The sequence below is a fragment of the Euprymna scolopes genome, chromosome 36, assembly GCF_053919585.1.
Source record: "Euprymna scolopes isolate OS-2025 chromosome 36, ASM5391958v1, whole genome shotgun sequence".
Lineage (NCBI taxonomy): Eukaryota > Metazoa > Mollusca > Cephalopoda > Sepiida > Sepiolidae > Euprymna > Euprymna scolopes.
The window spans coordinates 5,444,603-5,470,282 of record NC_136517.1 but is presented as its reverse complement, the minus strand read 5'-3'; the positions used below and the strand labels follow the sequence as shown (position 1 = coordinate 5,470,282).

The 25,680-nt window shown below is 38.2% G+C and overlaps 1 protein-coding gene across 2 annotated transcripts in view; it reads right to left on the bottom strand.

Annotated features, from left to right (window-relative positions):
* LOC145260304 (transmembrane protein 87A-like) overlaps positions 1-25,680 on the bottom strand; it is a 135,573-nt gene that overhangs the window by 35,773 nt on the left and 74,120 nt on the right. For both annotated transcript variants that reach the window (XM_080118192.1, XM_080118191.1), the window contains 2 exons: positions 11,181-11,297; positions 7,911-8,004 (listed from right to left, as the gene is read on the bottom strand). In XM_080118192.1, the coding sequence (XP_079974318.1) occupies positions 7,911-8,004; positions 11,181-11,297 (211 nt within the window). The remainder of the gene's footprint in view (positions 1-7,910; positions 8,005-11,180; positions 11,298-25,680) is intronic.

Here is a 25,680-nt window from a genome sequence, read left to right as displayed (position 1 = left end):
CTTGTCTAGGGCAATGAACGCCGTTTCCCCACTCCCGACACACCCCACCCCTAAAGCTGGGCACTTGAGAATGCTTGAGTACCACATATGCCTGAGCAATTAGATTGGGTTGACCTTCCTCCGATGGGTTGAGGGTACCGGATTGACAGTTACTGGCTGCTGTTTCCGACTGGTAGTACAGGTGCCCTAACTCTTTGGTAGCGCTTAGAGCGGCTGCTCCATCAACAGTTGAATAATATCGGGATGTTTGCAGTGCCATGGCGCGCATGGAAAGGGACCCTGCACTCATCCCCGGTGGGCTTTCCTGAGGCCACAGTCCTAGTTGATGGAGGGTCAGCTGATGGTCTACTTGTGATGCATGTGTGATATTCTGCATAACCTCCTGTTCGGCTTCCCCTAACCCAACTGAAACTCGTTAAATAAAACATGATGACAGTACAATCTAAAAATAAGCTTAAACCAGGCTTAGGGTCAAACAAATCCAACTTGCCTCCTCCCTTGAGGCTTGCATTCACAAATATCCGTGGGCTTAGAACTAATTTAGCTGATGTTGAAGCATTTCTCCTAACAAATACCCCGGATATCTTAGCACTAAGTGAGACTAACCTACACTCCTCCATCCCCTCTAACTACTTTAACATGCCTGGATATCTCCCACTCTGCCGTAAGGACTCTGACAGACATATGCACGAACTTGGAGTTTACATTCGTAATACCCTTCCCTTGACTAGAGAAACAAACCTAGAAACGGATGATCAAGCCTTTATGTGCTTTAGACTAATCATGCAACACAACATTAGCTACTTTTACTTTCTCTACCGCTCTCCCTCGACCCAAGACTGCACCATAATAAACAAAGTATCTGACAGCATAGACACAGCACTCTCCTTCGACACTAGCGCCCAAGTACATGTATTTGGCGACTTTAATGTCCATCACAAAAACTGGCTTGGATTCTCTACTTACACAGATGCAGCAGGCAGCGCAACTCATAGCTTCTCTGTATCTCACTCCCTAGCGCAAATTGTTACTTTTCCAACCCACTTCCCTGATCAGGAAGAACAACACGCATCACTATTAGATCTGTTTTTGACCACAGTTCCTGATGATTGTGTAACGAAAGCCGACAGCCCACTTGGGAACGCTGATCATGCGGTGATAATGGTTGAAATCGCCCTAAACTCTAGACCCAAAACTGAAGAGCCAGTGCTCAAAACAACGAGATATTATAAAAAGGCTGACTGGGAAGCTATCAGAGATCTTATCAGAGATGCCCCATGGGGAAATATTTTTTCTCTTCCTGCTGAACAGTGTGCAACCGAGACCACTGAATGGTTCAAAACTGCAATCGAAGCGCATGTTCCCATGCGGAAATTCTATAGCAAGCCCCACTCTCCCCAATGGTTTACTTCGACTTGCGCAACTGCCATTGCTCAAAGGCAGCATGCATTCCGCAGGTTTAATCGACATAAGTCCAGTTCAAACAGACAGAAGTACATAGAAGCTAGCAGTAACGTTAAGAAAGAAATAGCGACAGCTAAGAGGGAATTTACGGAAACCACGAAAAAACGCATCGAAGCACAAAAACTAGGAACTCGTGACTTCTGGAAAATCTACAACAGTGTAGTAAATAATGGGCAATCAACAATTCCCCCACTAACCAACAATCACGAGGTTCTTTGCTCAGCAACCGAGAAGGCTAACATGCTTGCCAGTCGGTTTGCCTCAAACTCCACACTGGACCCTCTAAACCACCCCCTACCTCAATTTCCTATGCGGACAGACGCCACGCTAGACGACCTGAAAATCACCCCTGCTCAGGTGCATGCCATCATAAAAAACCTTGACACTTCCAAAGCATGTGGACCCGACCACATCCCAGCTGTGCTATTAAAAAAGTGCTCAGCCGAAGTAGCTCCAGTTCTCTCCAAACTCTACAACAAATGCCTTAATGAATCTTGCTTTCCGAGCTGTTGGAAAACTGCTTCTGTAGTACCAGTATTCAAGAATTCTGGCGAAAGAACTGACCCATTAAATTATCGCCCTATTAGCCTCCTCCCACTTTTTGCCAAAATATTTGAGACCTTAATTAACCATGCTCTAGTCCAGCACCTTACAGATGCTAAACTTCTGACCGACCGTCAATATGGATTTAGACAAGCCCGTTCCACGGCAGACATCCTCACTGTAATCTCTGAACGCATATACCATTCACTGGACAAAGCGGGAGAGGGAAGAGCGGTAGCTCTAGATATATCTAAGGCTTTTGACAGGGTATGGCATGAGGGTCTCCTCAGGAAGATTAGATCTTACGGTATCACTGGTAGAATACTTAACGTAATTAAATCCTTCTTAGATAAGAGAAAAATCCAGGTTGTCCTCGACGGTCGTACATCTAAACAATATGATATAAATGCGGGAGTGCCCCAAGGATCTATCCTGGGACCTCTGCTGTTCCTGATATTCATAAATGACCTCCCCGACAAGATTGCCTCTGAGATGGGGATATATGCTGATGACACCACACTCTATAGCAGGCACGACAGGAAAACAAACGAACATATATCTAAAGTAATGGCAGAAACACTAGAGGATGACCTCCAATCAGTAGTGGAATGGGGACAAAAATGGATGGTCACGTTCAATGCCACCAAGACAAAACTGGTTTCATTCAATAATTACAAGAAACCTTCTCTACCACCTATAGCAATGGCCAACGACTCTTTATCTGAGAGTACGTCTCTCAAGCTCCTTGGCCTAACGTTCACTGGAAACATGAGTTGGAACAGTTACATCGAGGGCATTGCCAGGGCCGCTGCAAGGAAGGTGGGCTCTCTCTACCGTGCTAGAAAACTTTTAACACCCGAAAGTATCCTGTACCTCTATAAGGCCACTATTCGCCCATGTATGGAGTATTGCTGTCATATTTGGGCCGGTGCATCGGCTACTAGTCTCTCGCTCCTTGACAGGGTTCAAAAGAGAGTCGCAAATCTGATAGGCCCTAAACTGGCATCAAAACTTCAGCCTCTGTCCCATCGTCGAAACGTTGCATCCCTCTGCCTGTTCTACAAGTATTATAATGGTGAATGCTCTGAAGAACTGCAAGCACTTGTGCCCCCACGACGTGAACACCCTCGACAGACCCGACAAGCTGCAAAATCCCACCCCCACACTGTAGAGATCCCTAGATGTAAAAGATCCTTCTACTCCAGTAGTTTCTTCCCCAGAACTGCTAGACTTTGGAATTCCATTCCGGGTCACTGCTTCCCCAACTGTACTGACATGCATAAGTTCAAGTGCAACGTGAACCAACATCTCGCTGCCCTAATCCCTACATAGTACCCCAGTAGATGTTTCCCCTGATAGTAGCCCCCTACACCAAAGTGGCAATGTGCCTTGTTTGGGGTGAAAATGTAATTAAAAAAAAAAAAAAAAAAAAATTCTAGCGCAGTGGTGGGTTTTTTTTTTGGTGTTTTTTACATGGTGGACACCACTTATCAAGGCCCGGAAGCCACTCAGGGATAAGGGTTATTGCAAGTACAGTATGTTAGTGTGGAGATTTAATGAAGTGTTCATTAGGAATTTGTTAACGCTGGACTTGAAGACATCCAAGTTGTAGTCAGGCGGGAAGCAGGCAGACGGAACAGAGTTCCACAGGCGTGCAGTTCTAAGAAAGAAGCTTTGTTCATGGAATCCACGTTTTGATTTAGGCACAGATATAGAGTGGGGGAAATTTTTCACAGTAGATTCAGCTAGACAGGTGTTTTTTGTGAAAGATTGGCGAGGGGGGACCAAAGATTGGAGTTCAGACGAGCACCTGTCATTGAAATAACGATAAAACAAGAATAGGCTTGCAACGTCTCTTCTATGGTAGAGAGGGTGTAGGGTAGAGAAAAGGGCATCCCCCACTAAGCCAATTTTGTACTCTGTCAAGGCAGGATAGGCTGTTTTTAGCAGCTCCTGCCCAGATATGGCAGCAGTATTCCATCCTTGGACGGACTTGGCTTTTATATAGATAGAGAATTGCATCAGTAGTGAGATATCTTCTGGAGCGGTGGAAGGATCCCACCATCTTTCCAGCGACCTTGGTAACAGACTTGATGTACATATTCCATTTCAGATCAGGAGTAAAGGTCAAACCCAGAAGCTTGTCAAAACACGGGGCTTCTCCTAGACGAGAGCCATCTACTTCAATTGATGCCAAATGGGGATCAGAGCGTTGACGATGTAAAGATAGGAGTTTGGTTTTAGTTGCATTAAAGGTAACCAGCCACGTCTTCCCCCACTGAACCACGCGCTCGACATCAGAGGAGAGAGAATCAGAGAGAACTTTGTCATTTACAGCCTTTGATGTGTTGCCGTAGATGGTTGTGTCATCAGCATAGTTGTCAACGAATGATTTAAGTATGTGTTTAGGGAGGACATTGATGTAGATCAGGAAGAGAGTTGGGCCTAGGATTGACCCTTGAGGGACTCCAGCATTAATACTGCAGGCCTCTGATTTCTGCCCATCGACCACTACTCTTATGAGCCTCTCAGAGAAAAATGATTTTATGATTGAGAAAACATTTCCAGTTATACCGTAGCTGGAAATCTTGTGAAGTAGGCCCTTATGCCATACCTTGTCGAAGGCCTTTGATATGTCAAGAGCAATTGCCCTAGAAAGGAAGCTTTTGTCAAGAGATTCACTAATCCTGTGAGATATAACCGTTAGCACATCTGCGGTAGATCTGGCAGAACGGAAACCATATTGTGTGTCACTAAGAAGATGGTTTCTGCTGAGGTGGTTTACTATTTCTCTATTTAATATGGATTCCAGCAACTTACTCATAACACACAGGAGACTTATTGGTCTGTACTGAGAGGGAGATGACTTATCACCTTAATTATTAAATACAGGGCATATTGATGAGTTTTTCCAGGGAGTCGGAAAGCACTTCTCCTTAAGGCAGTGCTTAAATAGTTTCGTAAGTATGGGAGCAAGTTCTGGTTGAAGCTTTTTTAACACTATAATTGGGATGCCGTCAGGGCCAGTTGCTTTACTGGAATCAAGGTTCTTGATTAGCTTGGCGACCTCATGCACAGATATTTGTATGTTACCTAGCGTGTTCTGTGTTATAGGAGGAAATATGGGGAGTTGATGGCCTTCGTCGCATAGGGTAGAATTAGCTGCAAAATTCTTTGCAAATAGTTTGGCCTTGTCTGATGCTGGCGAGATGACCTCTGGTCCATTGATAATGGTTGGGATAGAATCCACACTTCTGTTCAGGATCCTATTTGTTATTTGCCAAAACTGGTGGGAACCAAGCCGCTGATCAGCTACTTTGGATTTAACAGACTGGGCATATAGCTCTCTTGCATTTTTTATTACTCTTTTACAGTGGTTGCTGGCGTTCCTGAAAACAGCTTCAGTCTCAGTGCATCGATTACGTTGGTAGTTATGGAAAAAGTGATTTCTGTGCGCGATAGCAGCAGCACATTCTGGGGAGAACCATGGCTGACTGACTGTTAGGTTTTTGTTGAATTTTTTAGATGGTATGAATTGGTCTATGCCTACAATTAAACATTCGGTAAGATCTGATACTATAGAGGACACATCCTTTTTAAACATGGAATGCAGAGGTAAATCAGATATGAATGTACGGAAGCTATCCCAGTCAGCCATAGAGTATTGGTATACAGTACGGTGGAGGGGTACGTCTGGGGACTTATTATATTTCATTTTTATCTTAACTGATACGACGGAGTGGTCAGAGGATCCTAGAGGAGAGTGAACAGAACATGAACATAGCTCAGGGGAAGTTGAGAGAAAAAGGTATAGGAGGCTTGCATACTGACCAGTAGTATCGGGCATGCGGGTGGGTTCGCGAACAATATGAGTGTGGCCATAAGCAATGGCAAAATCATGACAAAACCTCCCCTCATCGTCTGTCTTATTTGAATGGGTCAGCCATTCCATGTCATGGACATTGAAGTCACCACAGAGGTGGATGTTAGCCGAGGGATGTGCAGACAGGATGTGGTCTATTTTCTCAGATATACTCTTAAAGATAGTAATTCCATTGTTATGGGGCCGATAGAGGGCAAATATAAATGCACTGGTGTAAGCAAGTGCAACCCGGAAGCACATATAAGGTAAATTAGGATCTTCTCTAAAGATATCCCTGCCACACGGGAAGCCATCTTTAATGTAGGCACATGTTCCATGCCGATCTTGGGGATCAGATTTAAATGTTAAGTTAGAGTATCCATTGATTATGAACTCATCTAGGGAAGTGGTCGGCCCTATTCCAGTTTCGCTTAGAAAGAATATGTCCGGCTTCGTCTCCTGTAATTGGGTTTCAACCTCTGGAAGGTTGGAATGTAGACCTCTGATGTTGGAGAAGGAGACCTGGTAGTAGGGGTCTACGTTGGAAGATGGGGTTCTAGGTTTATTTGAGTTTTTTTTTCTGGAGATATTTCATGTTGAGGTTTTGGGATTATCAGCAATCTACTGTTATCTGCTTCGCTGATTTCACCGCAGCCTTCGACACTGGATCGCAGCAGCCTCTGGGACATAATGCACCACGATGGCTTCCCAACCAAGCTTCTCAACCTTATCAAGGCGTACTACGTGCACACCCGAACTAGAGTGAGGTGCTATGGGAAAGAATCAGATTCCTTCGTTGTCCAAACAGGCATCTACCAAAACTGTGTACTCTCCCGCATCCTGTTCAACTACATCATTGACTTAATCCTAGAGAGAAGCTTGGCTGGCTTCACTGGTGTCAGAGTGAGCCATAGCTGTTCTATCACCTATCTCGACTTTGCTGATGTGGAGGTCCAATATGCGCTCGATGAGATCAGTCACATGGCCAAAATGATTGAAATGAGAATTAATGCTTCCAAGATGAAGATTCTCTCTGATACCCCCCCCCCTTCCTCGGCCCATGACCGAATGGTTATAACTCTCTATGGTGAAGCTGTAAAAAGAGTTTGAAAGCTTTAAATAGCTTCGTGCCAATTTTACAGCTACCGGTCAATCGAAAAACAAAATCAACACCCATATCAACCTGGCTAGAGCAGCCTTCATCCATCTTCTAAAACGACTGTGGTCTCATCAGGAAATAAGACATTCCACAATGTTGCGGATCTACATGGCCATGGTCAAAAATTCTTCTCTTTGGATGTAAGACCTGGTCACTCCGCAAAGAGAATCTTCATAAACTTGAAGTCTTCGATCACTACTGCCTTTGCAATATCCTGGATCCCTAACTTGGCCATACGTGCTAGATGTAACATCATTCGCCTGTGGTTCGGTCATGTGTTGCGCCAGCCAGGGGAGGAGTTCATCCATCAATTGATGGTGCCCAATGCACCCACTGGTTGAAAGAAGTGTCAAGGTGGCCAACTTAAGACTTGGCTCACAATGGTCAAGGCAGAGATTATGTCCAGTTCTTGCATTTTTGGTGTTTGTCACCAGAACCATGAATGACTGGATCATGCCGTTGACTCTCCTGCCGACCAACGAGAGTCAATGGCTTTGACGAGAGATGCGGTAAACACCATTGGAGCCGGCTCGACCCATTCCAGGTGAATGCTGCTACAAGTAATAGTAAGGCAGGAAGTTGAAAAAAAGGCAAGAGATGGTTGGGTACGTGTATTGAGAACCGGTCTGGTTAAAGGTCCTCTGTAACAGCAAACAGTAAATAGGTTGAGTAGGCAGCCGAAGGAGACAGAAGAGAGATAAAACACAGAAGTATCACACATCTCGATAAACCAAACAAGTTTTTTTTTTTTTTTTTTTTTAGAAAATCACAGCTGTTTAGTGTTTTTATTTCAAGATTTCACAGACGATCATATCTTGCTACACTTGTATCATTATCGTTTAAAATCTTGTTGTTAAAAATGGAAAGAAAAGGTTCACTTACCTTCAGCTGTAAACTTTTTTTTGGATTTAATTTTAAGGAGGAAGGCATAAGGTCCATCGTGTAACGTTGAAACAACATATGAATCCGGTGCAAACTAAATATAAGGTAAAAAAAAAAAAAAGCAAAACAACAAATATATAATAAAAGAATATCTGTGCGAGTTTAAGAGTAGAATTAAATTAAAACTTTCATGAAGATAGTAATACAGGTGATATTAAACATTATTATTCTAGTTTTTATCAACCACTTCATAATTTTGATTCTAAACAAAAATGTTTAAGGCTTAAGCTTAAGGGGTCTTAAGAAATTGAAATTCAGGGAATCTTGCTTAATTGGTGTCTTATGGCTATGGATCAAATTCAATGTATATCTTGTATATTTGAATTTTCAAAGTGAAGGTTGTAACCCTTTAAAATATCCCAAAGAATCTGAAATCAGGAAATGTTTATTAATTGATGCCTAATACCTACTTCTACACAAGCATCAAAGTTTTGTTTTTTTAAAATACAAGTTTATTCCTCAGTAAAATAGAAAATTTAAACACTTGAGCTCACAATTTGAATGTCTATTTGACACGATCCTTGAGTGTTGAAGGTTCCTCTATACACAGGACAACCTGGCATGAGGATACTTCACCCTACAATTAAATCTCGAGTAAATATTTAAAATCAAATAGTATTCACAGCCCAAATAAGATCTCCTCGCTATGACTAAGCTACACTGGCATTTTACAAGGAATGGTGCACCTTCCCAAAATGATGTTGCGTAATAGCATGAAGCTGGATACTCCACCAGACGAGATGAATTGTCCTAGAATCTGGTAAGACCAGGACACCACAAGAAAGATATACTATGAAGAACTTTAGTAGAATATTTGAATATCTAAATATAGAGATCAGTTGTTAGCCCCAGGAAGGGGATTTCTTAGAACTTTGAAATAAAATGGAACAAAAAATTGAGAAATGGTTGAGAAAATTTACAATTGCATTTGTTTGCCTAAATAGAAGCTTGGAATCACAAACATTAGGAGCAATAATAATGCGGAGTCAAAAGAAATTATGTTTAAAGAATCCATATATCTATAAAAGTGAAAACGTCTGTGTGTGTGTGTGTGTGTGTGTGTGTGTATGTGTACATTTCCCTACCAAATAACTGTTCATTTTCGGTCTAGGGACTCGAGATTTGATGTAAGGAGTCTTGAGATTTGGGAAAATCTTTTTAATCAGTTTTCGGCCAGAAGGTTGGCTGTCAAGAGGTCAAAGTTCAACGATTTGACCTTTGAAAACTCTACCAAACTCCTCCATCAATTTTGGGTCTAAACACTTGAAATTTTAAATGTAGATTACTTGGACATGGATCAAACTTTTTAATTCAATTTGAGCCCCCAAAAATATGTTAAAGGGTCAAAATTGGGGTCAAAGTTAAAAACATTTGACCTCCGCAGTCTACCAAATTATTCAGCAAATTTCTGATCTAAACATTTGAAATTTTACATAAAAAGTATTCAGAGATAGGGCAAATTCTTTTAATTGGTTTGGATCGAAAATTTGAGCTGCCAAGGGGTCAAAGTTCAAAAGATTTGACCTTTGCGGTGTCTAGCAGACTACTCCGCCAATTCTGGGTAAAAGTTGTATTTTTTTAATCCTTAAAAGTCTTGTAAATATATCATATTAGAAAAATGTTTTGTAAATTTTTTTATTTTTTACAAGGGTGTCACCACTTACCAAGGCCCAGAGGCCACTCGAGGATAAGGGTTAATAGGTATATATTAGTCATTGTGATTTTAGCATAGTAAACAGTGGGAATTTTGAAACTTGGATTACTTAGGGGGACGATTCAATTAGAACTTGTTCACATTGGACTTTTTCTTTTTTTTTTTTTTTCATAGGTATCAACTATACTAATATATATATTTTTCTTTTAAATCTTAAAAAGTTTTGTAAATATATTTTTAAAAAATCTTGCTTGTGAACATTCAACCATATCTGCTATTTGACGTGTTTACAAACAACCAACGGCAATGTCAAGGTCGAACAACCAGTGTCACTTGAAATGTTCACCAGTATTTGTCTTCTGCTACAGCTTTACTTGGTCATTAATTTTTTTGCTCATCTCAAAAAGGTTCAGTTTTATTTACTATACAAGTATACAATTGTTTCAACCATTTACTGATATTTTTATATATCAGTCTGCATATATGTTTTATTTTATTATTCTCATACCAGCGAGGCATTCATCAATGCTAAGAATATAAATAAAACTTTAAAATATGACACCGATCCAGAGATCGGTCCTCCTCACAGACAGTCCAAAACATTCATAATTTGGAAGTTTTTTTTACAGTTTTTCATCATATGTTATATGTTACCTACATAATCCAAAATCATTGGTATAAATTGCTTATAAGTTGCACAATACAATTATTTTAATAAATGCACTGACCTTATATATAAATATGATTTTGATTTGGACATTGACAAGATCCAAACAATGACATTGAAAGTCTTTGTTAACAAACAGCTGAAAGCTATGGCAAAAATAATTGTGAGCTTTGAAGCAGAGCAATTTGGAAACACCGAAGAAAAAGAAATGATTGATAGAATCAAGATCTAAGGGAATGGCAGCTGTAGCAGTTTCTTGATTTGGTTTGGCATTTTATGTCAACTGGATTTGGCAGACACAAATCAGCAGTGAGCCAAAAGAGTGTGTAGGACCCTCACATTATGTCCAGTGCCTGAAAGTGTGCTATACAAAGGTGGATCAGAGACTAGTAATCTCTGATTTGGTCAGCATGATAAAGAAGAGAGTATCATGTTAAACGACCCAAAACTCTTTAGTGATCCACACAGATACATTACTGACGACACTAGCACCACATTATGGTGTGTATATGTGAACCCATGAATAAATAAAATCTATAAAGGAATGAATCTGAAAGACAAAATGGTAATACAAGACAATGGAAAACAATTTTACGAGCAGAACCTTTTTTTTTTCTTTTTTAAACTGCTTTTACATTTTTTTTCTTTCTTGATTAAGTTTCTAAAAAAATGATGTGTGCTAGTTCCTAAAAGGTTTAAATGTGCAATCCCAGATATGGTGTCATGTTAAATTAATTCCTTTCAACTGCCACCACAATTGGGGGTGCTGGATCTGTGCTTGGCCGCACATAAATGATTTACATTTCAGATCAAATAGAAAATAATGGCTTCAAAGTCGCAAAAATTAACTTTCCAAGTCTTTACATCAGAGAAATGTTACAAATATCACCTGCTTATTGCTAGAATTAAAGGGATGTGCAACTGTCGTTGGAAGTGTTTTAGGGGTTGAGGGAGCAGCAGGAGCGTCAGCACGCCTTCTCCTACCATTGTCAGTTTCATTTGCAACCTACAAAAGAAAAAAGGAAATCTTTCTCAGTCACTTAGAAAATGATAGTAGCATCTTCTTCCTCGCTTTTGAAGGTGCAATTTCATAAACATTTTAACTTTAAAACATTGGAAAATCTTTCTTATTCACCAGTCTCCTTCACATTTTTTAAAAAATAACTATTAATGATGGGACGATTCCAAAATTTTCCTTGATTCTGATACAATTACAGATTCTGATTCTTAATGATTTCTACATATTTAATTAGAGAATTGTTGCTGGTTTTAAATTTTCAAATTACTGTAAAGCCTGCATATATTTTTGCAAATGTAAAACATACACTTGGAGGAAGGAGGCATATATTGCACGAGTAAATTTTTTTCTCAAATGTTTTCCTTGTAATTGATTGAAAATTGTGAGCCAACTTAAGATTTATTTTAACACAAAGCTGATTTGCATTACTCATTAGTTGACAAAATGCTCTTTGAATTTTTTTATAAACGATTCAAAATGGTCCTAGATTTATATGCAAAATAAGACTGTAGGAACAAAATAGCTAAGAAAACCCTCTCCCCATGTTAAGAATGATGTTTTTTGTTTATCAACCCTTTTCAGGTTATTTAATGCCAAATCTAGTAGTTTAGAAAAAAGGTAAGAATTTGTAATGGATTTTGTCTGGTCCTATGGCTGTGTTGTGAGATCTTTTAATAGAATCTTTTAATTCAGTCAATGTAAGCACTTTACCTCTGAGCCTGCTTTGAAGAGCTCAGCAGATATTCCGTCCTCACCTTCAACTTTATTGTTGCGGAGAGCAAATATTACTTTGGCTACCTATTGGATGGTTGGTTCTTTGTCTAGTTTATTTAGGGTTGGGAAAAGATTGATTGACTGAATGACCTGGTGAGACACGTTGCTGTCACTATTATACAAGTCAGTGTAATGCTCAATCCATCGATCTAATTTCTCAGAATTATCTGTGATTGTCATACCATCTTTACGCAAAAGGATACAGAGTGATTGCTTGGAGGGCCCTAAGACAGACTTTATTCCAGAGTACATTCCTCGAATGTCTCTTGCATCATGGGCTGTTTTAATTGCAGAGCAAAGAGAAACCCAATGCTCTTTCACACATTTTCTAGTGACCCTTTGAGCTTCAGCACAGCATTTCGTGTGCTATTCTTTACTTTTCCTAGTTGGTCCGATTTTATGGGAGAGAAAGGTATGTCGTTTTTCTTAGAGAACTGGCTGGATGGTCGGAAGTGAGGCAGAAAACCAATCTGGGTTTTTCCTGGCCTGTCTCACAAAAACATCAACAGCACAGTCTTGGATTGATTTCTTCATTTTAGTCCAGTACTGTTCTGGATTGGTCACCTCCATATGTGGCTGTTTTCAAGTTTTCAGACAAGGTCTCACAGAACTCATCGCATTTAGAGGGAATGTTGGTTTTGTAGAGGTCAATCTTAAGCGATTTAACAACTCTCTTATGGTAGAGCTTTGGCTGAAGCACCATTAGAGACACCACAATGCTGTGATCTGTGTCACAGTCTACACTGTGTATATTAGTGTGTTGCATGCTTCGCTTTTATTTATTTTGATTATGACGAAGACACCTTGTGAAAAGGGTTGCCTGGGAATAGCATGTTTGTGATGATTAGGTTGTTTCTACAACAGACCTCAAGGAGGCATTGCCCATTTTCATTTATCCTTCCAACTCCAACCTTTCTGAAGTATTGTGGCCAGCTTGTATAATCAGCCCTGACCCGAGCAGTCATATCCCCAAGCAACACTATGCATTCTTCTCAGAGCATGTTCTTAGCTTTTCTTTTAATTGCTCATAGAAGACATCTTTCACTGATGCTTCGGCATCAAGAGTTGGTGCATCGGCAGATAAGATGAGAACACTACCCTACTCCGTGTTGAGCCTCAGATGGGACAACCTGTTAGATGTTGCTGATGGAGTCTGAATGTTCGGAATAAGATTGTTCCTCACAGCAAATCCAGTGCCGTACATTCTTACTTCTCCTTCCGGTCTATCAAACTGGTAAAAGTTATAATTTTCCTCTTTGATGGTGACACTTCCAGAGAGCCTCGTTTCTTGCAGTGCTGCAATATCAATAGTACGCTTGAGCAGTTCTCCATCAATCACTACAGTTTTTCGAGCATCATCAAGGTCAGAATCATTATCAGTATTCATTCCAGTGGTTATTGTCCAGACATTCCATGTAGCAAAGGTAAGCTTACATTTCTTGGGTGAGTAACTGAACGCTGTACCCTGCACACCCATGCAGGTAGCGTGTCATGAAGTGATAGCACCTAATTGATCAGGGGTTGCCTGACTTGAGCGGGCGATAGCTTATCATGAGACGAAACAGTCTCTCCCACTGTTGATTACAGATCCTAGAGCCTGGTTATATCACCATTAGCCATAGCTTATAACCGGTAACTACTGTAACCCTGTTTGCTTCAACAGTTACGACTGAGGCAGTTGGCTCTACTTGGTAGATGCGATGTTGTTTGTCATAGTTTGGATCTCTGCCAGGACTGTTAAGCTTGCTTGGATGGTCCTTGCATTGATCAAACGCTTCTCTCGCCTAAAGTCTCCCTGTATCAGAGGAAAGGCTATGCCAGTACGTCTGAGAGAGAACGTGCACAGGAGCTGCCATAAAAATCGATGATTATTTCAAGTGCCTTAATTTGGTGGCTGGCCGTCAACTGCCTAGGTAGCTCATCTGCCCTTTAGTATTACACAGGAGGGACCACCCATCCTTGAGAGGTTCAGCGCAGCGCAGATTACCAGGAAGGTATTAGTGAAGAGGACAACACTGCTGGCATTACATGGTACTGGTATCAGGAGTGGGACCCCTGACCCAACATATATATATATATATATATACACACACATGGTGCTAGTTAGCCGTTGACCCCACCCCACCCAAAAGGAGGGAGGGGTCATCCACCCTTTGGAAGATCTTGTTTTTAATCCTTCTGGGAGACTAACTACTCTCCTCACCAAACAAGTCTGGTGGGGAAACCAGTTTAGTTGCTGGTTACTCGTCCATGAGACAGGTACTACTGGGTTACATGGTATCAGTAGCACATGACCTGACACTCAATCATTGGCATGTCATGGAAGGACAGAATGACAAACGAAGAGCTCTTCAGATGGACAGGTTCGGGTGCACTTTCCACGAGAATTAAGTTTATGAGACTTTGGTGAGCAGGCCATGCAAACCGAATGTCATGTGAACGCCTACCTCACAATGTATTATATGGTGTTTTGAAAGAGAATACTCGACCTGTTGGTCGTCTGCGTTTCAGCTTCAAGGATGTGCTAAAGCAAGATCTCAGAGATTTCAGTGTGGAATGTGAGCAATGGACAGTACTATCCCGGGATCGGAATGCTTGTCGAGCCAAAATTTATGCCGGGAAAGAGAGACGAGACAAAAACCCTCCAAGAACTCAATATGTCAATCCAAGATGCTATAATTTTTACTTCTATAGCATTGTAGATCACAACAACTGCTGGAGAGAGAGAGAGAGAGAGAGAGAAGCAGTTTATTGTAATCTTCTCGTTTTTTTTTTTTTTTTTTAAAGTTTAGTTTGTACTGTTTGGCATTCTGTTTAATTGTTATAAATTTTGTGTTATGGTTTTGATTAGATGAGTTTTGGGAAAGGTTTCAACTAGTAAGTTTGCTGTGTTCTTTTTATCGGTTACTCTGAAGTTATTTTTAAGATGTTTAATTGGTGTTGATTGATGTTTACCTGCAATTTTTTTTAATCATCTCTCATATTGCTCTTGGTTTTGTGGAGGAATTCAATTTGCTGAAAAAATTTTTCCAGACATCTTTTTTAGCTGCCTTTGTTACTCTACGAGCTTTAGCTGTTTTTTTTTTTATTATTTCAATCCATGAACAGATTATTATTCCTCTGTGTGTTTTGGTATTCTATTATCTTTCTAGCTTCTGAGAAGGTCTTGTAGGTGCTTGCAAATGTTCACCCACTTCCATTTTTGGATTATTTTAGGTTTTTGGTTTGGTACTTCATTTGGTGTTATTTCTGGTTTAGATTAGGAGCATTGGCGAGATTTTTCCATCTCCAGGTTTTTTGGTTTATTTTTATTTGGGTTTATTGATTTCTCTGTCTTGAATACCTTCCTTGGCTCTTGATTCCAGTAAAGCAATTGGCCCTGACGGCATTCCAATCATTGTGCTGAAAAAGTTTCAACTAGAACTTGCTCCCATACTTAAAAAACTCTTTAAGCGTTGCCTTAAAAAGAAGTGCTTCCCAACACCCTGGAAAACCTCATTAATATGCCCTGTATTTAAGAACTCAGGTGATAAGTCCTCTCCCTCTCAGTACAGACCAATAAGTCTCCTGTGTGTCATGAGTAAGTTGCTGGAATCCATATTAAATAGAGAAGTAGTCAACCACCTCAGCAGAAATAACCTTCTTAGGGACATGCAATATGGTTTCTGTTCTGCCAGATTTACAGCAGATGTGCTAACTGTTATATCTCAGAGGATTAGCGAATCTCTTGACAAAGGCTTCTCTAGGGCAATTGCTCTTCACATACCAAAGGCCTTCGATAAGGTATGGCGTAAGAGCCTACTTCACAAGATTTCCAGCTACGGTATAACTGGAAATGTTTTCTCAATCATAAAATCATTTCTCTCTGAGAGGCTCATAAGAGTAGTGGTTGATGGGCAGAAATCAGAGGCCATCAATATTAATGCTGGAGTCCCTCAGGGGTCCATCCTAGACCCAACTCTCTTCCTGATCTACATCAATGATCTCCCAAAACACATACTTAAATCATTCGTTGACATCGATGCTGATGACACGACCATCTATTGCAACACATCAAAGGCTGTAAATGACAAAGTTCTCTCTGATTCTCTCTTCTTTGATATTGAGCACATAGTTCAGTGAGGGAAGAGGTGGCTGGTTACTTTTAATGCATCTAAAACCAAGCTTCTATCTTTACATCATCAACGCTCTGATCCACATATGCAATCAATTGAAATGGATGGCTCTCGTCTAGGGGAAGCTCCATGTTTTGATAAACTTCTGGGCTTGACCTTTACCCCTGACCTGAAATGGAATATGTACATCAAGTCAGTTACCAAGATCGCTAGAAAAATGGTAGGATCCTTCTACCGCTCCAGAAGATATCTCACCCCTGATGCAATTCTCTATCTGTATAAAAACCAAGTATGTCCAAGGATGGAGTACTACTGCCACATCTGAGCAGGAGCTGCTAAAAACAGCCTATCCTGCCTTGACAAAGTACAAAATAGGCTTCATGGACTAGTGGGTGATGCCCTTTTCTCTTCCCTGCAACCTCTCTCCCACAGGAGAGACGTTGCGAGCCGGTCTTTGTTTTATCGTTATTACCATGGCAGGTGCTCGTCTGAACTCCAATCTCTGGTCCCCTCTCGCCAATCTTTCACAATAAACACCCGCCTAGCTGAAACCACTGTCAAAAATTTTCCCCAATCCTTATCTGTGCCAAAATCAAAACGTAGATTCCATGAACAAAGCTTCTTTCTTAGAAGTGCATGCCTGTGGAACTGTTCCGGTTGTCTTTTTCCCACCTGACTACAACTTGGATGTCTTCAAGTTCAATGTAAACAAATTCCTGAAGAACCGCTTCCTTAAGTAAGACACTCCAACACTAATGTACTGTACACACAATAACCCTTATCCCCGAGTGGCTTCCGGGCCTTGATAAGTGGTGATTACCCTGTAAAAAAAAAAAAAGTTTGAATTTGTTTTCATCTTCAACAACTTTTCTATTTTCTGTTTGATATGCTGATTTTTCTTAGGAAATTTTGTTTTGGTGAAAGATTTTTGGATTTGATAATTGTATTGGGTTAGTTTGGTGGGTGAAAGATTTTTGAATTTGATAATTGTATTGGGTTAGTTTGGTGGGTGAAAGATTTTTGGATTTGATAATTGTATTGGGTTAGTTTGGTGGGTGAAAGATTTTTGGGTTTGATAATTGTATTGGGTTAGTTTGGTGGGTGAAAGATTTTTGGTTTTGATAATTGTATTGGGTTAGTTTGGTGGGTGAAAGATTTTTGGTTTTGATAATTGTATTGGGTTAGTTTGGTGGGTGAAAGATTTTTGGATTTGATAATTGTATTGGGTTAGTTTGGTGGGTGAAAGATTTTTGGATTTGATAATTGTATTGGGTTAGTTTGGTGGGTGAAAGATTTTTGGATTTGATAATTGTATTGGGTTAGTTTGGTGGGTGAAAGATTTTTGGATTTGATAATTGTATTGGGTTAGTTTGGTGGGTGAAAGATTTTTGGATTTGATAATTGTATTGGGTTAGTTTGGTGGGTGAAAGATTTTTGGATTTGATAATTGTATTGGGTTAGTTTGGTGGGTGAAAGATTTTTGGATTTGATAATTGTATTGGGTTAGTTTGGTGGGTGAAAGATTTTTGGATTTGATAATTGTATTGGGTTAGTTTGGTGGGTGAAAGATTTTTGGATTTGATAATTGTATTGGGTTAGTTTGGTGGGTGAAAGATTTTTGGATTTGATAATTGTATTGGGTTAGTTTGGTGGGTGAAAGATTTTTGGATTTGATAATTGTATTGGGTTAGTTTGGTGGGTGAAAGATTTTTGGATTTGATAATTGTATTGGGTTAGTTTGGTGGGTGAAAGATTTTTGGATTTGATAATTGTATTGGGTTAGTTTGGTGGGTGAAAGATCTTTGGATTTGATAATTGTATTGGGTTAGTTTGGTGGGTGAAAGATTTTTGGATTTGATAATTGTATTGGGTTGGTTTGGTGGGTGAAAGATTTTTGGATTTGATAATTGTATTGGGTTGGTTTGGTGGGTGAAAGATCTTTGGATTTGATAATTGTATTGGGTTAGTTTGGTGGGTGAAAGATTTTTGGATTTGATAATTGTATTGGGTTAGTTTGGTGGGTGAAAGATCTTTGGATTTGATAATTGTATTGGGTTAGTTTGGTGGGTGAAAGATTTTTGGATTTGATAATTGTATTGGGTTAGTTTGGTGGGTGAAAGATCTTTGGATTTGATAATTGTATTGGGTTAGTTTGGTGGGTGAAAGATCTTTGGATTTGATAATTGTATTGGGTTAGTTTCGTGGGTGAAAGATTTTTGGATTTGATAATTGTATTGGGTTAGTTTGGTGGGTGAAAGATCTTTGGATTTGATAATTGTATTGGGTTAGTTTGGTGGGTGAAAGATCTTTGGATTTGATAATTGTATTGGGTTAGTTTGGTGGGTGAAAGATTTTTGGATTTGATAATTGTATTGGGTTAGTTTGGTGGGTGAAAGATTTTTGGATTTGATAATTGTATAGGGTTAGTTTGGTGGGTGAAAGATCTTTGGATTTGATAATTGTATTGGGTTAGTTTGGTGGATGAAAGATCTTTGGATTTGATAATTGTATTGGGTTAGTTTGGTGGGTGAAAGATCTTTGGATTTGATAATTGTATTGGGTTAGTTTGGTGGGTGAAAGATCTTTGGATTTGATAATTGTATTGGGTTAGTTTGGTGGGTGAAAGATCTTTGGATTTGATAATTGTATTGGGTTAGTTTGGTGGGTGAAAGATCTTTGGATTTGATAATTGTATTGGGTTAGTTTGGTGGGTGAAAGATTTTTGGATTTGATAATTGTATTGGGTTAGTTTGGTGGGTGAAAGATTTTTGGATTTGATAATTGTATTGGGTTAGTTTGGTGGGTGAAAGATTTTTGGATTTGATAATTGTATTGGGTTAGTTTGGTGGGTGAAAGATTTTTGGATTTGATAATTGTATTGGGTTAGTTTGGTGAGTGAAAGATTTTTGGATTTGATAATTGTATTGGGTTAGTTTGGTGGGTGAAAGATTTTTGGATTTGATAATTGTATTGGGCTAGATTGGTGGGTGAAAGATCTTTGGATTTGATAATTGTATTGGGTTAGTTTGGTGGGTGAAAGATCTTTGGATTTGATAATTGTATTGGGTTAGTTTGGTGGGTGAAAGATTTTTGGATTTGATAATTGTATTGGGTTAGTTTGGTGGGTGAAAGATCTTTGGATTTGATAATTGTATTGGGTTAGTTTTGTGGGTGAAAGATCTTTGGATTTGATAATTGTATTGGGTTAGTTTGGTGGGTGAAAGATCTTTGGATTTGATAATTGTATTGGGTTAGTTTGGTGGGTGAAAGATCTTTGGATTTGATAATTGTATTGGGTTAGTTTGGTGGGTGAAAGATCTTTGGATTTGATAATTGTATTGGGTTAGTTTCGTGGGTGAAAGATCTTTGGATTTGATAATTGTATTGGGTTAGTTTCGTGGGTGAAAGATCTTTGGATTTGATAATTGTATTGGGTTAGTTTCGTGGGTGAAAGATTTTTGGATTTGATAATTGTATTGGGTTAGTTTGGTGGGTGAAAGATTTTTGGATTTGATAATTGTATTGGGTTATTTTCGTAGGTGAAAGATCTTTGGATTTGATAATTTTATTGGGTTAGTTTGGTGGGTGAAAATCTTTGGATTTGATAATTGTATTGGGTTAGTTTGGTGGGTGAAAAATTTTTGGATTTGATAATTGTATTGGGTTAGTTTGGTGGGTGAAAGATTTTTGGATTTGATAATTGTATTGGGTTAGTTTGGTGGGTGAAAGATTTTTGGATTTGATAATTGTATTGGGTTAGTTTGGTGGGTGACAGATTTTTGGATTTGATAATTGTATTGGGTTAGTTTGGTGGGTGAAAGATCTTTGGATTTGATAATTGTATTGGGTTAGTTTGGTGGGTGAAAGATCTTTGGATTTGATAATTGTATTGGGTTAGTTTGGTGGGTGAAAGATTTTTGGATTTGATAATTGTATTGGGTTAGTTTGGTGGGTGAAAGATTTTTGGATTTGATAATTGTATTGGGTTAGTTTGGTGGGTGAAAGATCTTTGGATTTTATAATTGTATTGGGTTAGTTTGGTGGGTGGAAGATTTTTGGATTTGATAATTGTATTGGGTTAGTTTGGTGGGTGAAAGATTTTTGGATTTGATAATTGTATTGGGTTAGTTTGGTGGGTGAAAGATTTTTGGATTTAGTAATCGTATTGGGTTAGTTTGGTGGGTGAAAGATCTTTGGATTTGATAATCGTATTGGGTAAGTTTGGTGGGTGAAAGATTTTTGGATTTGATAATTGTATTGGGTTAGTTTGGTGGGTGAAAGATTTTTGGATTTGATAATTGTATTGGGTTAGTTTGGTGGGTGAAAGATTTTTGGATTTGATAATTGTATTGGGTTAGTTTGGTGGGTGAAAGATTTTTGGATTTGATAATTGTATTGGGTATGTTTGGTGGGTGAAAGATTTTTGGATTTGATAATTGTATTGGGTTAGTTTGGTGGGTGAAAGATTTTTGGATTTGATAATTGTATTGGGTTAGTTTGGTGGGTGAAAGATTTTTGGATTTGATAATTGTATTGGGTTAGTTTGGTGGGTGAAAGATTTTTGGATTTGATAATTGTATTGGGTTAGTTTGGTGGGTGAAAGATTTTTGGATTTGATAATCGTATTGGGTTAGTTTGGTGGGTGAAAGATCTTTGGATTTGATAATCGTATTGGGTTAGTTTGGTGGGTGAAAGATTTTTGGATTTGATAATTGTATTGGGTTAGTTTGGTGGGTGAAAGATTTTTGGATTTGATAATTGTATTGGGTTAGTTTGGTGGGTGAAAGATCTTTGGATTTGATAATTGTATTGGGTTAGTTTGGTGGGTGAAAGATTTTTGGATTTGATAATTGTATTGGGTTAGTTTGGTGTGTGAAAGATTTTTGGATTTGATAATTGTATTGGGTTAGTTTGGTGGGTGAAAGATTTTTGGATTTGATAATTGTATTGGGTTAGTTTGGTGGGTGAAAGATTTTTGGATTTGATAATTGTATTGGGTTAGTTTGGTGGGTGAAAGATTTTTGGATTTGATAATTGTATTGGGTTAGTTTGGTGGGTGAAAGATCTTTGGATTTGATAATTGTATTGGGTTAGTTTGGTGGGTGAAAGATTTTTGGATTTGATAATTGTATTGGGTTAGTTTGGTGGGTGAAAGATCTTTGGATTTGATAATTGTATTGGGTTAGTTTGGTGGGTGAAAGATCTTTGGATTTGATAATTGTATTGGGTTAGTTTGGTGGGTGAAAGATCTTTGGATTTGATAATGGTATTGGGTTAGTTTGGTGGGTGAAAGATTTTTGGATTTGATAATTGTATTGGGTTAGTTTGGTGGGTGAAAGATCTTTGGATTTGATAATTGTATTGGGTTAGTTTGGTGGGTGAAAGATCTTTGGATTTGATAATTGTATTGGGTTAGTTTGGTGGGTGAAAGATCTTTGGATTTGATAATTGTATTGGGTTAGTTTGGTGGGTGAAAGATTTTTGGATTTGATAATTGTATTGGGTTAGTTTGGTGGGTGAAAGATTTTTGGATTTAATATTTGTATTGGGTTAGTTTGGTGGGTGAAAGATCTTTGGATTTGATAATTGTATTGGGTTAGTTTGGTGGGTGAAAGATCTTTGGATTTGATAATTGTATTGGGTTAGTTTGGTGGGTGAAAGATCTTTGGATTTGATAATTGTATTGGGTTAGTTTGGTGGGTGAAAGATCTTTGGATTTGATAATTGTATTGGGTTAGTTTGGTGGGTGAAAGATCTTTGGATTTGATAATTGTATTGGGTTAGTTTGGTGGGTGAAAGATTTTTGGATTTGATAATTGTATTGGGTTAGTTTGGTGGGTGAAAGATCTTTGGATTTGATAATTGTATTGGGTTAGTTTTGGCGCTTGCTGTTTTTTGTTTGGTTTGTAGTATTTTCAGTTTCATCATTTTGGGATTGGGAATTTTCCTTTAGGTCCCATTTAGTTAACCTAGTAAAATTTTCCTTGAATGTTTTTACTAGTGATCTTAATTCTTTCATCAATTCAGTCAAATTGTTTTGTGTCGTTTCTTATCTTGAAATCAAGTTGCCATTTTCGCTTTATTTGCATACGTTAGTGAGTGATGTGCTCTCAACTAACCTTTTCGCTTCTGGGTAGGATAGATTTTTGGTGTCTTTCATTATAGCGATTTGCTTTTCCGTCTACCAAACTTCATTCTTTTGAGTCAGCTGCATGTTTTTGTTTACAGTTTGTGCATTTTAATGGCATTTCACAATTGATGTGTTCTCCAATTTCACCGCAGTTTTTAAATGTTGGTGGTCTGGTGCATCCGTCTATGTGATGGCCAAATCTATGGCAGTTGTGACACCACAAAGTGTTTGGTATATAAACTTCTACTTTTTCCATTAAATGTCTAATTTTTATTTCAAAAGATGGTTTGGGGGTGTTGAGGTTTAGGATACGGGTGTTCGCTGGAATCATTTGGTTATTTTTTTTGTTACTCTTTGGATGTCTACGACGCTTTATTCCTTTAAGTTACTTTTAATTTCATCTGGTGAACAAAGTGAGAGTTCTGGGTGTTTTATCATGCCTTTGGAGGAGTTCAAAGTGGTGTGAGGGAAAGCTTTTATTTTAAGGTTGTGGATATGGTTTTGGTTTAGGAGTGTAGTTGCTGAGAATTTATTGGATACTTCTATCAAAAGTGTGTTGTTCCTTAGTTTTTTTGTTTTTTTTAATTGATATGGTTTTTGATATCTATTTTTTTTTTTTCCATTGATAAATGGAGATAATTCAGTGATTGGAGTATTGCTCTGCATAGACTCAAAACCGATGAATCTCGGAAATATTTTATCGTTTTTGTTGTATGGTTCTGATTCTGAGTCTGTGTACAAGTATTCTTAGCTGGATTCAATATGGATCTTTTTTTGTTGGATATCATTAATAATTTTTTTAGGTTTCATCTTCCTCGGTCCCCACCCACCTCGTAGCCCATCAGTAGGGGGAAACCCTTTTGCCCTATTATCCCAGGGATACAAAGAAGATTACTCACATTAGTAAAAGGCTGTTAAATTTTTGGTTTCTCTTGACCCCTTTTTGATGAAAACTTCAGTTTTAATCCCTTCCTCTAACAGCTTTTCTATACTAGTAAATTCATCCTTGCCTTCTAATACTTACTTATGCTCTAATTCTTGTTTGTGATTTTCGGAGGTGTCTGATAATTTATGTTGTCTGAAATCGGTTGGGTTTATGTAAGTAAGTATTAGGGCTTGGCATGACTGGCCGATTGGTCAGATCGAGCCTCTCCAACTGCCCGTCTAGCCAAAATAAGAGCCGAAGTAATGTGTTGTGGTGTCTAGACTGCTATGCACCCAGGTCTAGGCCAGTTCAATCACCAGGATCACGTTCTAAAGCATTATGGGTAGCAACCCATGGCTAACTAGTTGCCCCATTGAGGGATTTTTACCCTCTGCAGGGTGACAATCAGTTTATTCTGGTGCCCTACAGACAGGGAAAAGAAAAAGAAAATTTATACTTCAAGTTGCTTACACATTCCTATATTTATTCATGGGTTTCAGTTGACTTATTTTGTAGAATAAGGTGGAGATAAGGTAAAGACTTGTAGATTTTGTTGTTTTTGTTCCCGGTTCCACAGAACATGATTTAGCTCTGCAAAGGAAAGAGTTTATAATATTCTTGACAAGTGTGTTTTAAGTGAAGCCAGTAGGGAAGTGGTGGGGGAAAAAGGAGGAAGGGGAGGAGGACTTGTTTTTGTTTTGGAATTTGCAGAACATGATTTAGTTGTGCAAATAGTTAGAAAAACAAAAAGGTGTTAGTGTAGGTGCATTTAAATCAGGGTCATTTTCCGGCAGCCTGATTGGGTTACACCAGTGTCAAGAATGAGTTTCTAAATAATTTTACTGTTTAGAAAACCATTCTTAACATGAGAAGGATGGAGGTGGAAGTGTTTTATGCTGTACCTTCCTTATATCAAAGAATGTTCACGATTTTATCGAGATTTGATCAGTTATTGCTTCTGTTAATCAATTTAGGAACATTAGGCAAGTTTGGCAAGGTAAGAGATTTAGGCAACTACAGAATAAATATTAATAGAAAATAGGTTTTAGAACCGTTCTTAAAGGGGTTATACTTTTAAGTAAGGGACACTCCCTCCCCATAATATGAAAATATTTAATATTTTCTGGGTTTTTTTTTTTTTAAACTTGATTTTTCCAAGTGTTTCTACTAAGAACACTTTTCTTATATAATCATTTCCAATTATATGAATTAAAAAAAAGCTGTAAACTAAAATTGCATTACACGATGAAATCGATCATAATGCATTTCGGTTTCTTCATAAACAAGTTAGCCATTTTAATATCTTAATCGTTGAAAAAAAATTAAATAATTTGTGACTGCTTGAAATTTGAAAGGAATTTGGAAGTATTGAAACTATCGAATAGAAAGTCATTTAAATTGATTTCAAAATTCTTAAATCCTCATCTATTGAAAATTGAAAGTTCCAGAAGATATTTTGTAGAGTTGAATGCAATAATCAAAGAAGCAAGCACCTACATTTGGCTATGCGACTTACCTTCAGGTGGGGTCTGAAAGAGAGAGATTCAAGATGGCGGCTATGGCTTTATAAGATGTGGTCTCATGGAATCTCAGGAGATCATACCGCCCACAAACGCAAATGAAATGCAATCAGTTTTTTTAATAAAACGCCTGTTGACAGAGGCGAGGGGGTGAGATGCATGCTGGAAGTTGAGGAGGAAATAGAGTGACGAATTCTATCCATGAACTTTTTTTTTTTTAATTTTTATTTTACCAGTCCATTTAACTGCATATTTACATACAATAATTATTTTACCAGTCCATTTAACTGCATATTTACATACAATAATTATTTTACCAGTCCATTTAACTGCATATTTACATACAATAATTATTTTACCAGTCCATTTAACTGCATATTTACATACAATAATTATTTTACCAGTCCATTTAACTGCATATTTACATACAATAATTATTTTACCAGTCCATTTAACTGCATATTTACATACAATAATTATTTTACCAGTCCATTTAACTGCATATTTACATACAATAATTATTTTACCAGTCCATTTAACTGCATATTTACATTCAATAATTATTTTACCAGTCCATTTAACTGCATATTTACATACAATAATTATTTTACTAGTCCATTTAACTGCATATTTACATACAATAATTATTTTACCAGTCCATTTAACTGCATATTTACATACAATAATTATTTTACCAGTCCATTTAACTGCATATTTACATACAATAATTATTTTACCAGTCCATTTAACTGCATATTTACATGCAATAATTATTTTACCAGTCCATTTAACTGCATATTTACATGCAATAATTATTTTACCAGTCCATTTAACGGCATATTTACATACAATAATTCTATAATCACTGATGATCAGTTCCAGGGCATTCTTACTTTTGAGAGAAGCC